Source organism: Panthera uncia (genome assembly GCF_023721935.1).
Source record: "Panthera uncia isolate 11264 chromosome C1 unlocalized genomic scaffold, Puncia_PCG_1.0 HiC_scaffold_4, whole genome shotgun sequence".
NCBI classification, from domain to species: domain Eukaryota; kingdom Metazoa; phylum Chordata; class Mammalia; order Carnivora; family Felidae; genus Panthera; species Panthera uncia.
Window position 1 is genome coordinate 20,667,551 of NW_026057585.1, and position 15,709 is coordinate 20,683,259.

The following is a 15,709-nucleotide window of genomic DNA, read 5'->3' on the forward strand; positions in this document are numbered from 1 at the left end:
AAATCATGGATAAAAGAAGAAATGTTAATAGAAAAATGTTAAAGTAGTTAAGAGTGACCCAAAATGAAAGATCTACATATTAAAATCTAAGGAATGCAATGAAACCAGTACTTCAAAAGAATTTTTTTCATTAAATATTACTATTAGAATACAAGAGAGGCTGAAAGTTGACTTAAGTCCAAAAACCCAATAACCCAGTTAAGAATGGGCAGAAGACATGAATAGACAGTTTTCCAAAGAAGACATCCAGATATATGGCTAACAGATATATGAAGAGATGCTTAACATCCCTCATTATCGGGGAAATACAAATCAAAATGATGATGAGGTACCACCTCACACCTGTCAAAATGGCTACAGTTAACAACACATGAAACAACAGGCGTTGGCAAGGATGTGGAGAAAAGGGAACCCTCTTACACTGCTGGTAGGAATGCAAACTGGTGCAGCCACTTTGGAAAACAGTATGGAGTTTCCTCAAAAATTAAAAATAGAACTACCCTGGGGCGCCTGGGTGGCTCAGTCGGTTAAGCATCCAACTTCAGCTCAGGTCTTGATCTTGCAGTTTGTGAGTTCGAGCCCCGCGTCAGGCTTTGTGCTGACAGCTCAGAGCCTGGAGCCTGTTTTGGATTCTGTGTTTCCCTCTGTCTCTGCCCCTCCCACTCTGTCTCTGACCCTCCCACTCTGTCTCTGCCCACTCGCACTCTGTGTCTCTCTCAAAAATAAATATTAAAAAATAAAAATAAAAAAAAAAGAACTACCCTGCAGTCCAGTAATCACACTAGTAGGTATTTACCCAAAGGATACCAAAATATAGATTCAAAGGGGTACATGCACCCCAATGTTTACAGCACCAATATAAACAATAGCCAAACTATGGAAAAAGCCCCAATGTTCATCAACTGATGAATGGACAAAGAAGATGTGGTATATATATATGTATATATATATGTGTACATATATATGTTTATATGTATACAACAGGATATTACTCAACCATAAAAAAGAATGAAATCTTGCCATTTGCAACAACGTGGATGGAGCTAGAGTATATTATGCTAAGCAAAATAAGTCAGTCAGAGAAAGACACATACCATATGGTTTCCCTCATGTGTGTAAATTTAAGAACCAAAACAGATGAACATATGGAAAGGGAGGAAAAAAGACTCTTAAAGATAGAGAACAAACTGAAGGTTGATGGAGGGACATTGTTGGGGGATTAAGGAAGCTAGATGGGTGATTAAGGAGGTCACTTGTTATAATGAGCGCTGGGTGTTCTATGTAAGTGATGAATCACTGAATTCTACTCCTGAAACCAATATTGCACTGTATGTTAACTAACTAGAATTTAAGTAAAAATTTGAAAAGAAAAAAAATAAAAGAATAAAGAAAAAGAAAATAAGTACTAAGAAAGTAGAAAGGAATTAATAAAGATAAAAGCACAGAGCAAAACATTACAAAATAAACGTCATTCTTTAAAAGAACTTAGGGGCGCCTGGGTGGCTCAGTCGGTTAAGCATCGATTTCAGCTCAGGTCATGATCTCACAGTTTGTGAGTTCAAGTCCCGTGTGGGGCTCTATGCAGACAGCTCAGAGCCTGGAGCCTGCTTCAGATTCTGTGTGTGTCTCTCTCTCTGCTCCTCCCTTGCTCATGCTCTGTCTCTCAAAAATAAATAAATGTTAAAAAATAAAATAAAATAAATAAAAGAACTGATAAAATTGACAAACTTCTAATAAGACTGCTCAAAAAAGAAAGTACAAATACACAATATTTTAAAAGAAAAGGGGGCACCTGTGTGGTTCAGTTGGTAGAGCATCTGACTCTTGATCTCAGGGTTGTGAGTTCAAGCCCCACATTGGGTGTGGAGCTTACTCCAAAAACAAAACTAAACTAAACTAAACTAAACTAAACTAAACTAAACTAAAAAGAGAGCACCTAATTATAGATACAACAGACCTTTTTTTAAGAAAAAAATTTTTTAATGTTTATTTTTGAGAGACAGAGTGTGAGTAGGGGAGGGGCAGAGAGAGAGGGATACACAGAATCTGAAGCAGGTTCCAGGCTCTGAGCTGTCAGCACAGAGCCGGATGCAGGGCTCAAACTCATGAACCTTGAGATCATGACCCATGCTGAAGTTGGACGCTTAACTGACTGAGCCACCCAGGTGCCCCAACAGACCTTTTTTTAAAGCAGGAGAATACCCTGAACAACTTTTTGCCAATTAATTTGAAACTTAAATGATATAGACAAATTCTCTGAAAATTAGAACTTACTAAAACTGGCTCAAGAAATAAACCCATTTTCTTCAACAAGCAAATTGCATGAAAAAATTTTTGATGGTAATATCTGGAACTTGATTCAAACAAACTGTAAAAAAATAAAGAATTTATGATATAAATGAGACAATTGAGAATATGTATAATTTCTAAAAAGTAAAAACATTAGGCATCTTCCTTTTAAAATCAGTAACAAGATAAGAATGCCCACGATTATGGCTTCTTTTCAACAGATGGTGAAAGTCTGGCCAGATTCTACAAGGAAAAGGTAAAAGACAGAAAATTGGACAGGCAAACACACCATCATTATTCATAGGTGATATGACTACCTACATGGAAAACCTCCAAGAATCTTTAGATACAGTATTGAAAATACAGGGTTGTTTTTTTTTTTTTTAGTTTATTTATTTATTTATTTATTTTGAGAGAGACAGAGACAATGTGAGCAGGGGAAAAGCAGAGAAAGAGGGAGAGAGAGAGAATCCCAAGCAGGCTCCGAGCTGCCAGCACAGAGACAGATGCGGGGTTCGAACTGACAAAACTGTGAGATCATGACCTGAGCCACCCAGGCGCCCTGAAAATATAGTTTCAATGCAATTTCAACCAAATGCCCACAGGACTTTTTTTTTTTTTTTTTTTTTAACGTTTATTTATTTTTGAGACAGAGAGAGACAGAGCATGAACGGGGGAGGGTCAGAGAGAGGGAGACACAGAATCTGAAACAGGCTCCAGGCTCTGAGCTGTCAGCACAGAGCCCGACGCAGGGCTCGAACTCACGGACCACGAGATCATGACCTGAGCTGAAGTCGGCCGCTTAAGCAACTGAGCCACCCAGGCGCCCCCCACAGGACTTTTTTAAGGAGATTGAATTGCAGATTCTCAAATTTATATGAAAGAACAAAAGGGCAAGAACAAAAAGAATGAGGTTGAAGACACTTGTCCTCTCAAAATCCAGAATTCCTATAAAGTAATTAAGATAATGTGAGATTAGCGCAGTGACAGACAAATAGACTATCTGGCACTATTTAGTGCCCAGAACTAGATTTCTAAACAGATGAGATGGCAGACCTGTGGAAAAGGAGGAATTCTGCAGTTTATGGTGCTGGAACAATGGATTAACCATAAGCAAAAAATGAAATTGGATTTCTATCTCACACCATACACGAAAACTATTTCAAGCTGGTTTAAAGACTATCTCACACCATATATGAAAATTAACTTAAAATGGATCAAAGGCTTAACTGTAAGAACTAAAAGTATAAAACTCTTTTTTTTTTTAAGTTTCATTCCCCTCACCCCATTTCTCATCATCACTTTATTTCTCTTCTGCTGTTCCAGGCTCTGAGAACATCAGGCATAGTGCTGAATTGGGATGGCATACGAAAGCATCAGTTTCACCTCCCAACTCTGTTAATTGTTCCAATAAAGACACACAAGGATAATGGTCTTTTAACATATCTGGCAATTTAGAAGTCTTCTCTTGAATACGACAAGAACGTCTCACCGGTGTTAGAAACTTTAGCTCTTTAAATGTAGAATCTGTATTGTCAAACTGTATCTTCTTTTTTACACTTTGTAGGTATGGTGTAGTAGACACATTATATTTAATTAAGCAACTCCCCCTGGTTTCTGTACTGGGGGTTTTAACATCATTGGTTGAATCTTTTGTTTTGTCATCTTGCTTTTTTTCATCATCTTGAAATACCACATTTCTAGTTTTCTTTTCCATTTCTGGTTTTCCTGACTCTAGATTAACCCCTCTATCTTCAGTGCTGACTTCATGGATGTATTCCTTGGTTGCACAAGCCTCCTTAATATTTTCTTCGTATTTAACTTTTTCTTGACTCCTCATTGTCAGAATATCTGCAATGGTATGTCGCATCTCTTCAATAGGCTGAGCGCCTGCCAGAATGGCTTTCTCATAGATTGTGATAATGTTTTCAATAGGACTTGTGAGTGGTTCACAAGTCAAATATATGCAAGGCATATCCAATATTTAACAAGCTTTTTGGCATCTGGAATATTTTTAATCAGGTCATTCAGTATGACCAATATTTCTTCTTTTGGGCATCCCTCACTAATCAGGTTTAGGCATTCAGAAAATGTCTTGTTCACTTTTTCGGTAAATAATCTTTGTTCATCTTCTTCTACCATGGTAGTCCAAAAGGACCCAACTGGGTTTTCATGTTGCCCTTCAGGCTCAGGCTGGGTAACTCCTGAGCTAGGAGGCCTTTTCAGGACTTTCCTTTTGCCAGCTTTCCACTTACTCAGACGAGCTGTTCTCTCTTCTGCTGTTTCTTTGGGCTGAGCTGCTCTAACAATAGTTGTTTTTGCTATTGTATGCCTGCGAGGGTCAACGTTTTTCGACTTTTCTATCAGTTTGGTGTTAGGAATTGAAACAGGCCTGGCTACGATTTCAGACTTCACACTTCTTGTGAGTGTCTTCTTTCTTTCTATATCCTGAGAACCGGTTTTGGCACTAGATGAAACTGTGTTTAATTGTACTAACTCTTTCTCGAGAGGCCCTTTCTGAATCGTAACGTTGGCCGAGCTTCTACTGATGCCTGGTCTCACAGCGTCCTGAGCATTGTCGCGGTGACTTCTAATAGGAGGTCGCAGAAGCTGTCTGTTCTGAATTGTAGTGCTCACAAGTTTAGTGGTAGTCGTCACTTTAGAGGCTCTATCGTTTTTCACTGTCACACTGCTGCTGTTTGTGCGCAGAGGCTCTGTAGCTTTAGGGACTGTAGTCGAAAGTTTCTTTATTGCTGCAGAACTCTCATCTCTGACTTGTAGAGTCTTTCTAAATGAATTAATCTTAGACTGAACAATTTGGCCACTGTAAGATCCAAGCACAAGCTTCTTGGACATGTTAGCATCTTGCTTTGGTTTTTCTGTCATTATTTGTTTCTTTTTATTGTTGTTTTTAAGATGAAACACTTGGCTTAATGTCATGTGTTGACCTGGAGGGTCATCTTTAATTGGTACCAACTGCCCAGTTTGATTATTATCCCCAGAATTAGGTGTATCAATTGCTATAGTTGAATTGGTTAGTTCATTAGAAGGCCTTAAAGGAATACAGTTTTTTTCCATTGTTATATTATTTTTGTTCCTGGGAGGTCCACTGACATTTTCTTTACCAGCCATTTTTGTTTTAAATTTCAGAACTTTTGTCTCTTCATGGACCTGGCCCTCAGAGGTCATCACTTTCTGGTCTCTACTGGATATGTGATTTTCCTCCTTGTATGCAAAAAACGTTTTTCTTTTTAACATATGTTCCTTGAGTTTCTGTCTTCTTTGTTCTCTGAACTCGGGCTGGGCCCTCTGGCTCGGGGGCAGTTGTAGCTCCCGGGGCACTGCTGGGGTGCTCACGGCTGCTGCGGGTGGAGGACAAGTGTCGGCCCTGACAGTCCTGCACTCAAGTTTCATTTTTATTTAAATAATCTCTACACCCAACATGGGGCTCAAACTCATCACCCCAGATCAAAAGTCACATGCTCTTCTGACTGAGCCAATCAAGTGTCCCTAAAACTATAAAACTCTTAAAAGAAAACATAGATGTAAATCTTCATTGACTTTGGATTAAAGGTTTCCAAGATATGACACCAAAAATACCAACAGTTAAAGAAAAAAATAGATAAATTGGACTTCAATTTAATTAAAATTAAAAACTTTTGTGCTTCAAAGGATACCATCAAGAAAGTAAAAAGACAGAGGGCCGCCTGGGTGGCTCAGTCGGGTTAAGTGTCTGACTCCGCTCAGGTCATGATTTCACAGATCATGGGTTTGTACCCTCATTGGGCTCTGTGCTGACATCTCAGAACCTGGAGCCTGCCTTGGATTCTGTCGCCTTCTCTCTCTGCCCCTTCTCCGCTCCCACTTTGTGTGTGTGTGTGTGTGTGTGTCTCAAAAATAAACATTAAAAAAAAAAGAAAGTGAAAAGACAAACTGCAGAATGGGAGAATATATTTATAAATCATATATCTGATAAAAGTCTAGTATCTAGAATTTATAAAGAACCCTTACAACTCAAAAATAAAAAGACAATCAATTTAAAATGGACAAAGAATTTGAATAGACATTCCTCCAAAGAAGATATACAAATGGCCAATAAGTGCATGAAAAGATGCTTAACATCATTTTTCATTGGGAAATGCAAATCAAAACCAAAATGAAGTATAAGTTCACACCCACTAGTATGGCTATAACAAAAAAGACCAATAATAATAAGTGTCGGTGAGGGCATGAAAACAGAACCTTCATACACTGCTAGTGGGTATATGAAATGGTGCAACCATTTTGGAAAACAGTCTGGCATTTCCTCATCAAGTTAAACATAGGGTTATCATGCTACCTAGCAATTCCACTCTTAGGTGGAATTTGAAATAAAATAAAATGATAAGTGAAAGAAAATGAAAACATGTCCATGCAAAAACTTGTACAAGAAGAAAAAGAAATTTGTACAAGAATGTTCATTATGATTATTATGAATAATAATGAATCTTAATGAATAATAGCTCTAAAATGGAAACCACCCAAATGTCTATCAACTGATGAGTGGATAAACAAAAATGTGTTATATCCATACAATGAAATGTCATTGAGCCATTAGAAGGAATAATAGATGAACCTTGAGAACTTTATGCTAAGTGAAAGAATCCAGTCACAAAATAATACATATTGTATGATTCCATTTATATGAAATGAAATGTCAGAATAGGCAAATTTATGGACCTGTTATTAGTTGTCAGGGGTTTAGAGGGGGTGGAGGGATGGGATTTCCAGAATGGAAAGATATTATTAATTCTTTTGGTGGTGGTGAAAATGTTCTGGAATTAGATACTGGTAATGGTTGCACAGCTTTGTGAATATACTAAAAATCACTTAAAAGAGGTGAATTTCATGGTATGTGAATAACATTTCAATTTTAAAATTACAAAACAAAACAAAAGATTTAAATGTGAAGGAAATAGAGCAGACTACCTTAGGACGTTTGGATTGAGAAGTATTTCTTAAGACAGAAAAAGCACTAACCATGCAGAAAAAGACTAATGTAATCAATGATGAAAAGGAAGAACTCCAGAGGTGCCTGGGTGACTCAGTTGGTTAAGTGTCCAACTCTTGGCTTTGGCTCTGGTCATGATTTCACAGTTTGTGGGTTCGAGCCCCACATTAGTGTGACAGCACAGAGCCTGCTTGGGATTCTCTCTCTCTCTCTCTCTCTCTCATTCTCTCTCTCTCTCTCTCTCTCTCTCTCTCTCTCTCCCTTCCCCACTCGTGTGTGTGTGCATGTGCCTGCCTGCGTGCACATTCTCTCTGTCTCTCAAAATAAATAAATAAACTTAAGAAAAAAAAAAGGGAAACACTCTGTACACCAAACACACTTTCAAAAGAGCAAAGACAAAGAAGAAGACACCAAAAACACATATAAATGAAAGAGCATTACAATTTAAAATATATAAATAAATCCTACACAAATCAATAAGAAAAATATATGTACACAATAGTGAAAAAATAAGCTAAAAACATGAGCAGGCACTTCAAGGATGATTGATAAACATATGAAAATGTGTCCAACCTTATTAACAATTAGGGAATTTCAAACTAAGACCATGATACCTGTTTACAACTACTAAGTTGGGAAAAATATTGATTCTGTTTAAGTGTGACAATATCAAATCAGAAATTATGGGTATTCCCTGAAACAGCTACTGTGTATTTTGCACCATCATTTTGGAAAACAATATTTCATTATCTTGAGTAAGTGTAATCAAAGATAAGTGTAATCAAAGTCTCCACAATTCTATTTTTTTATGTTTATTTTTTGAGAGAGAGAGAGAGAGAGAGAGAAGTGAGCGTGAGTGGGGGAGGGGCAGAGAGAGAGGGAGACACAGAATCTGAAGCAAGCTCTAGGCTCTGAGCTGTCAGCACAGAGCCCAATGCAGGGCTCCAACCCACGAAATGTGAGATCATGACCTGAGCTGAAATCAGATGATTAACCCACTGAGCCACCTAGGCGCCCCACACAATTCTATGTTTAAGTATATATCTTTGTCTTACTAATCAAAGTGTAGTTGGCTAACCAGTAGCAATTGTACCATCTAGAGCTTGCTAGAAATGCAGAATTTCAGGCCCCATCCAGATTTATTGAATTGGAATTTGCATTTTAACAAGATTCCCAGTTGATATGAATGTTAATTACAATCTGAGAAACACTGCCCTAAAAAAACTCTTGCACGTGTCCAAGAGAAAAGAATTCACGTAGCAGCACTGGTGGTAATAGCAGTGGCAAAGAACTAGAAACAGCACAAATGTTCATCATATAGAGAATGGATAAATATGGTCATAAAAAGCTGGTTGCAGAAGGATACAATTTGATATCATTTCTATAAGACTCAAGAATAGGCAGAGGTGAACAAGATATTGTTAGAGATCTGTATAAAACATATGGAAACAAAGGAATGCTGAACACATAATGCAGGATGATGTTTACCTTGGGTGAAAGAAGGGTTTAGAGGAGGAGCAGACAGTGTGACCTTCACCAGCATAGGAAATGTTCTATTTCTTAAATTGTATAATGGGTCCAATGTTTTTGTTATTATGTATGACTTATCTATATGTTACATTATTCTTTTATAAGTATACAATAGGACACAAAATTTAACAGCTTCATTGAAGTATACCATAAAATTCACTTGTTTTAACTATACAATTCAGTGATTTTCAGTACACTTTACAGTTATGTGACCATCGCCACAGTCTGATAATAGGAAATTTCTATCACTACAAAAATTTTTTCTTGCTCCTGTGCAGTCATTTCCCATTCCCATTCCTAGCCCCAGGCAACCACTAATTTGCTATCTCTGTAGATTGGGGTGGTTTTTTTTGGGGGGGGGACATTTCATACAAACAGAATCATGCAATATATGAACTTTTGGGTTTTGCTTTTTTTTTACTTCCCATAGTATTTTTGAGGTCCATCTATGTTATAGCATGTACCAGTGTTTCAGTAATTTTTAAGGATAAATAATATTTTATGAGGTGGATATACCACGTTTTGTTAATCTATTCCCTTGTTGAAAGATATTTAGGCTGTTTCTAGTTTTTGGCTATTAAAAAGAATGCTATTTCCATTATTCTTATACTAGTCTTTGTGTGGATATGTTTTCATTTCTCTTGGGTAGATAACTAGCAATGGAATTAATGGGTCATAATCAGTCATTTTATTTATTTACAAAACAAAGGGAAAATGGTTCTTTGGTTCTTTTGAGATCAAGTGAAAGGATTAACTAGTGAGTAGGTGGCATAACTGTTAATGCTAAAAGATAAGGACACACACAATTACTGAATGTGGAAATAGTAATCCACTGAGGGAAAAAGAGGGTAAAAGAAAAGAATAACCAAATATTTTCTTAGGAGAAGCAGAATTCAAGGGAAAATTTAGACGAAGAAGGTAGTATAGGGGCTCTGGGAAGAAAAATAATTCACTTCAAAGGCACAGCTACTTCATCTTTATAAAATGCACACGCATGTGTGGGGTGCCTGGGTGGCTCAATTGGTTGAGCATCTGACTACTTGGGCTCAGGACAGGATCCCAGGGTCATGGGGTCAAGGCCCACGTGGGGTTCAGCACTGAGTATGGCCTGCTTGAGATTCTCTGCCCCCCTTTCCCTCTCTCCCTCAGCCCCACTCCCCCTCTTCCACTCACATGTGCTCTGTCTAAAATAAAAAAGTTAAAAAACACACATGCATGTGGGATTATCAAATATATTAATAATACTTATAAAATGTTTTGTTGATAGGGCAGTTAAAAAATTGAATTTTTTTTAACCATCCCAGATTTGTTATAAAAGTAATGATTTGGATTATTGCTTGCAATAGTGTGTATGTGAAATATACTGAAAAGCAAATAAAGCAAAAAAAAAAAAAGTGTGAGTTTGGGTAATATTAGACAGTAAATTTGTGAAATAACTGTGAACTAACCTTCAATGTTGAGGACTTACAATGTTGTCTTTGTTCCCATTTTTTTCTCTTTAGTTCTTTAGACATCTGTACAGATTTTAATTCCCATGTAAAAAACAAGAACCAGACAAATGTCATCCTGAACATTTCTAGAAATTGGAGTCTTAATTGCTCTGAGAAAGATTGACTGTCAATAATACTCTGATCTACCCCCTATCAACTTGACCTCAACTTAACATTTCTCCAAGAGGCAAGTAGATAAAGGTTGTAGGTCTGTGATATATTGCGTACGCCGGGCAGCTGCATCTGACAACATTCTCTAAGAAGAAAAGATAGTGTTGGTATCTTTATTTTAGACAGTAGGGTAAACTTTATCTTCGGGGGGGGGGGGAACATTGAAAAAGCAATTTCATTAATCAAGAACACTCAGTGGGAGTAAGATGTATCAATCACTAGATAGTATTCCAGCATAGATTTGTGACTCAATTAGTGGCACAGAGCCTTGCCACCGAGTATAGAAATGTCCCATTTTCTGTAATCAAGGCGGTTATAATACAAGCTGAAAGCAGATATTTTCTAATTCATCCCTCCACCATAACTCTCTCCAACAAGTGCCCTTCCTTTGTGTTCCCTTAACATTCTATTTCCACTTTATGGACTCAAAAGATGATCGTTGGTAAGCACAGCAATGCCTTGCCCAACTTTGTCCCTGAAATTAACTTTGAGTTGACTCCTCCCCACTTCTTTCCCCTCCAGCATGCTCTTTTACCTCCACGCGGGACTCTCCATCCCCTAGTGTTTATCTCAGGCCCCGCCCCGCCCCCTGGTTGGCTGTCCGGTGGGAGGCTCGTTCCTTCCCTCGCCATTGGCTGCTCAGGGGGAGGTGCGTTTCCCGGCTCCGGATAGGTCGACATGTCTAACAACCTCCGAGACAAGTCTAACAACCGCGGTGCACTTGTCATTTCCGGGTAAGATGGCCGCAGTGCGAGTGCTGGGAACCTGGAGCCGGAATGCTGGGCGGCTGGTAAGCGGTTTGGTTTGAGTTGAGTTCAGGAAGGGATAATGTGTCGGGAGTATTCCCGGGGAGGTGTGTCACTTTGTCCTCCGAGTGCCACGCGGAAAGGGCACGCGTGACGGAGAGGTAAAAGGATGTATGCTAAATGAAGGGCAGAGAAGGTGGTGAGCAGACCGGTCTGGAGACCCACTCCCAGCCTTACCTGGCCATGCTTCTTTCGCCACTCGGTCGCGTTCCAGCTTTGTCTACACCCAGGCTCATCTAGCCTTTCGCCCGTTAGCCTTTTATTGAGCACTGTTTAGGTGCTGGGCATTGTGATAGGCGCTGGGGATATGCAGATATATGTCATTAAGCATTTATTGGACACCCACTCTGCCAAACACTGACAATACGACCCCTGCCTCAGAGAATTTATAGTTTAGAGGAAGAGACCCATGAAGCAAAGCATAACACCATGGGCCCTTGCCTCCGAGGAGCAGAGGCTTAAGCTTTATTTTGTGGACCTGTATTTCTCTGTTGTGTCTGCGCCACGTATCTTTCCAACCTTTTTATCACCAGAGCTACGACCCACCACCATCTTCCCTGAAGTTCCTCCCTTTCAACAACCCTTTAGCACCAAACACCTAACATCCTAGTAATCATAGTGTTTTATCCTATCTGCGTAGGGTTTTTCTTTCTGGGACTCCTCTTCCCTAAGATCTTACAGTGATCAAACCCCGATTTTACAAAATTTGTCAAGAGCCTGCTCTGTACCAGGTACTGTGCAGCGACTAGGGATGCAAATATGAATAGGACCCCTGTGGTCCCAGATTAATTACAGCCTTGTAGTGGAAGACAGAGGAAAGAGAGAGAGACACACAAACAAGCAATTATAACAGCTTGAGAAGTGCTATGATGGGACATTATAGAGTTACAGGAACACATAGGAGGGGGGATGGGGGTCTGAAAGGAGTTCTCAGAGGATACCGTGTAACTTGAAATTTGTACCTTGCTAGGTATTGGCCTCTCTTTTGAGAGTTCTCCTTGTTTGGCTTCTGTAACACCAGCTTCCCAATATTTTTCTTCTATATGTTTTCCACTTCATCCCAATCTCCTGTTTTCCTGCCCAACTTTTTTTTGTTTTAATTTTTTTTTTTCAACGTTTATTTATTTTTGAGACAGAGAGAGACAGAGCATGAACGGGGGAGGGGCAGAGAGAGAGGGAGACACAGAATCTGAAGCAGGCTCCAGGCTCCGAGCCGTCAGCCCAGAGCCCGACGCGGGGCTCGAACCCACAGACCGCGAGATCGTGACCTGAGCTGAAGTCGGACGCTTAACCGACTGCGCCACCCAGGCGCCCCTCCTGCCCAACTTTTAAATATGTATTGGTGTTTCTAAAGGCTCTGACTTTGGCCCTCAGCACTTTTGGCACTTCCTGGACTATTTCAGCCACTTATTTGAATTTAGTTGCCATGTATGTGCTGATGATTCCTAAAGTTACCCAGTCTTCAAGCCAGCTCTACTCCAGACCCATATATATTCTACTGTCCTGGAAATCTCCAATTGCCTACATATTAAGTATTTTTCAGCTGCAAGTAATAAAAACCCAGCCAATCAGTGGGAAATTAAGTATCTATGCATCCCGAAGTTAGATGGAAGCTGGTATTGGTTAAGTGGCTCATATTTATCAAGGTTGTCATTTCAGCAAGTTTGCCCTTTTTCATGGTTACAAGAGAGCTTCTACAACTTCGTACTCAGGGCAGGAAGGAGGAAGGGGTGGTACCATTCAGACTCATTGATCAGGACTATGTTACATGGCCACTGCTAACACCCGGAGTCTTGAAGGAGCTAGCATTTAGCCGCATCATAGTTCTGCCGTAATGCCTCAGTGGCACATCGGATTCTAGGTTCCAGAACTAAACTCTCAGACCTGTTTCTCTTTTGATTCTAGCCTGTAAATCTCCCAAATTTAGTTGTAATTCTCCGCCTTGCCCCCAACTGCTGCTATCCTGGTCCGTCCAGGATAAGGACTAATTGGACTTTCTGCTTCCAATCTGGTGGCTCTCCAACCCATTCTCCATAGTGTAGCCAGGATGATCTTAAAAAGTAAGACACAAATTTGAGAATGTCATTTCCTCATTTAAAACTGCCCTAAGCAAAATGTCCAAAATTTAAAAGACTGTGAGGCAATTTATGATCTGGACCTTTCCAAATCTCTCTGGCTTCATTTTTGCTGAAACTTACCCATCCCAACCCCCACTCTGACACTTCCCTCACCCTTACCCCATACTAAACTACACTGGAACTATATTGAACTTAAGTTAATTGAGCACACTGCTCTCTCTTGACTCCAGACTCCAGATCTTTGCATGTGTATTTCCTCTGCTTTAAAGACTCTTGCCTTCCTTCCCTATGGCCTCATCTGCTAACACACCTCATCACCTGGATTACTCCTACTCATCCCTTAGATCTTTACTTTCTCCCTCCTTTGTGTTCCTTTAATACTCTATTTTTCCTATTATAACACTATGTCATAATCACCTATGTCCTTGTCTTTATCTTTGAAGGTGTGGACTGTACTTTCCATAAGAGAAGGAATTAACATCTATTTTGTTCTCTAATCTACCTTTGCATCATGCATTTGACTCTTGATTAACCTATACTGAATTAACCCTGAATTTTTCTATTTTATCTGTCTTCCTGTAATGAAGCAACTTGAATTCAGGGACTATATTCTGTAGCCTACTTAGCTTTGAATTCCCAAGCCCAGCACAATCCCTGTTTTTGGCAGTGCTCAACAACTGCTCAATAAACAACTATTATTTATTTCCTTACTTGAATCTGCTAAACCTTTGTTTCATCTCCTATTTTTTTTTTATATTTTGTTTCCAGGAAAAATGTCTTTTTCAGCTTGAAAAACTATTTTTTCTCTTTCTCCCTCCTATTGCTTTTTTATCTTTCCATTCAGCAGCTTCACTAATGTTTTTTAGCCTTCTCTTAATCCATTTAGTTGCTACTTATCGCATAATGCCTGTTGCACTTACGTTGCTTTCTCTTTTTCCACTGTAAATCACTTCAGGAGCCTGTTCTTTCATGCCTCAAATACTGTTCTACTTTCTTTTTCCTCTCTTACTTGGCTTTACCTGTTATAATCTAATCAATAAGCTGCAACTAGATTAATTTCTTAGTTCTTTTTCTTCAATAACCTATAGTGTATGAGTTCAAACTCCTTATCCTGACATTTACAGTCATCAGTAATTTGGTCCTTGAGCCACTTACGCTGCTCCCTTTTATAAATTTGGTCAAGCCACTCTGCCCCGGGAGACAAGTTCCTGCGGCAGTTCCTTTCTTTATGCTGTTTCCTCTGCCTTAAAGTGCATTTCTGCTCTTTATTTATTAATACTTATGATGCAAGGTCCACTTCAACTCTTCCTCCAAGAAGCCTTCCTAGGTCAAACCAACTTGAAAAATCAAAACAAAACACAAAAGACTCTATTCTTAAACTCTTCTAACACCTGCTGCCAATACTTACTACAAAAAACAAGAGCATACATGCCCATGCAAGTGTGTGTGTGTGTGTGTGTGTGTGTGTGTGTGTGTGTGTGTTGTTTCAGCTAAGTTATAAGTTCAAAGCAGAGATTATTTCTCCTACGTATAACAGTGTGTTACAGTGTGTGATAGAAAGAGCCTCAGCTTTGGAGTCAAATTTACTTGGTTTCAGAGCTGAATTTTGCCATTTGTTTGCTATAGGACCTTGGACAAATCACTTTACCTCTCTGATCATTCGTTTCTCCTGTGTTAAAGAGGGCTAATGTGCCTATTACAGAAGATAACTATGAGATAAAAGGAAGGTGATGCATTTAAAGACCTGTAAAGTACCCAGCACATAGTAGGCATTCAGTAAACATTTGGTAGTTTGTCCCTCCTTTGCCTGATTAGTAGTTCTTCAATAAAACTTGTGTTGTTGAAGGTAGGACCTTCTAATAGTCTAATTTTCTTTCAAAGGTTATTTTTAAAAGAACTATTTTTTTAAAATCAAGGCGAACCTGTATAATTCAAAACATCCATTTACTCGCCCAAAATTAAATTTATTTAATTTTGATTTTGTTGTTGACCAAGAGCCACGGTTATGGGAGTTGAAGTAGAAAGTATGGACATAGAAAATGGGGGTTTGGAAAAGAGCATTCTTCCACTATCTGCTATGTTTTAAGCTATCAATTTCAGTTAGGTTTGAATGTTAATTCAATGTTAATTTTAATAAGAATAAAATATAGATATTATAAAGATTAGTTGCTTTTGGATTAGCTCTTAAAGTAAAACTAAGATGCATGATTTAAGATTGTGTTTTAGGAAGGGGATCTTTAGTTTTTCTTTGCCTTCAGAAATGAGTAACATCTTGGAAATTAAGGTGAAATATCACATAATAATTTAAATATATTATTCCTATTAGTAAACCAAATATTTGTTTTTATATTATTT

General features: G+C 38.8%; 2 protein-coding genes across 2 annotated transcripts in view; one reads left to right on the top strand and one right to left on the bottom strand.

Moving 5' to 3' along the window:
* Positions 1-3,592: 3,592 nt before the first annotated feature.
* LOC125913542 (cytoskeleton-associated protein 2-like) lies at positions 3,593-5,687 on the bottom strand. Its single transcript, XM_049618718.1, is given in 2 exon segments — positions 3,593-4,240; positions 4,243-5,687. Coding segments are annotated over 2 exon segments (1,953 nt in total). The 5' UTR covers positions 5,548-5,687.
* Positions 5,688-11,120: 5,433 nt separating this feature from the next.
* DBT (dihydrolipoamide branched chain transacylase E2) overlaps positions 11,121-15,709 on the top strand; it is a 53,126-nt gene continuing 48,537 nt past the window's right edge. Inside the window, exon 1 of the mRNA XM_049616730.1 lies at positions 11,121-11,260. Within this exon, the coding sequence (XP_049472687.1) occupies positions 11,210-11,260 (51 nt within the window). The 5' untranslated portion in view covers positions 11,121-11,209. The remainder of the gene's footprint in view (positions 11,261-15,709) is intronic.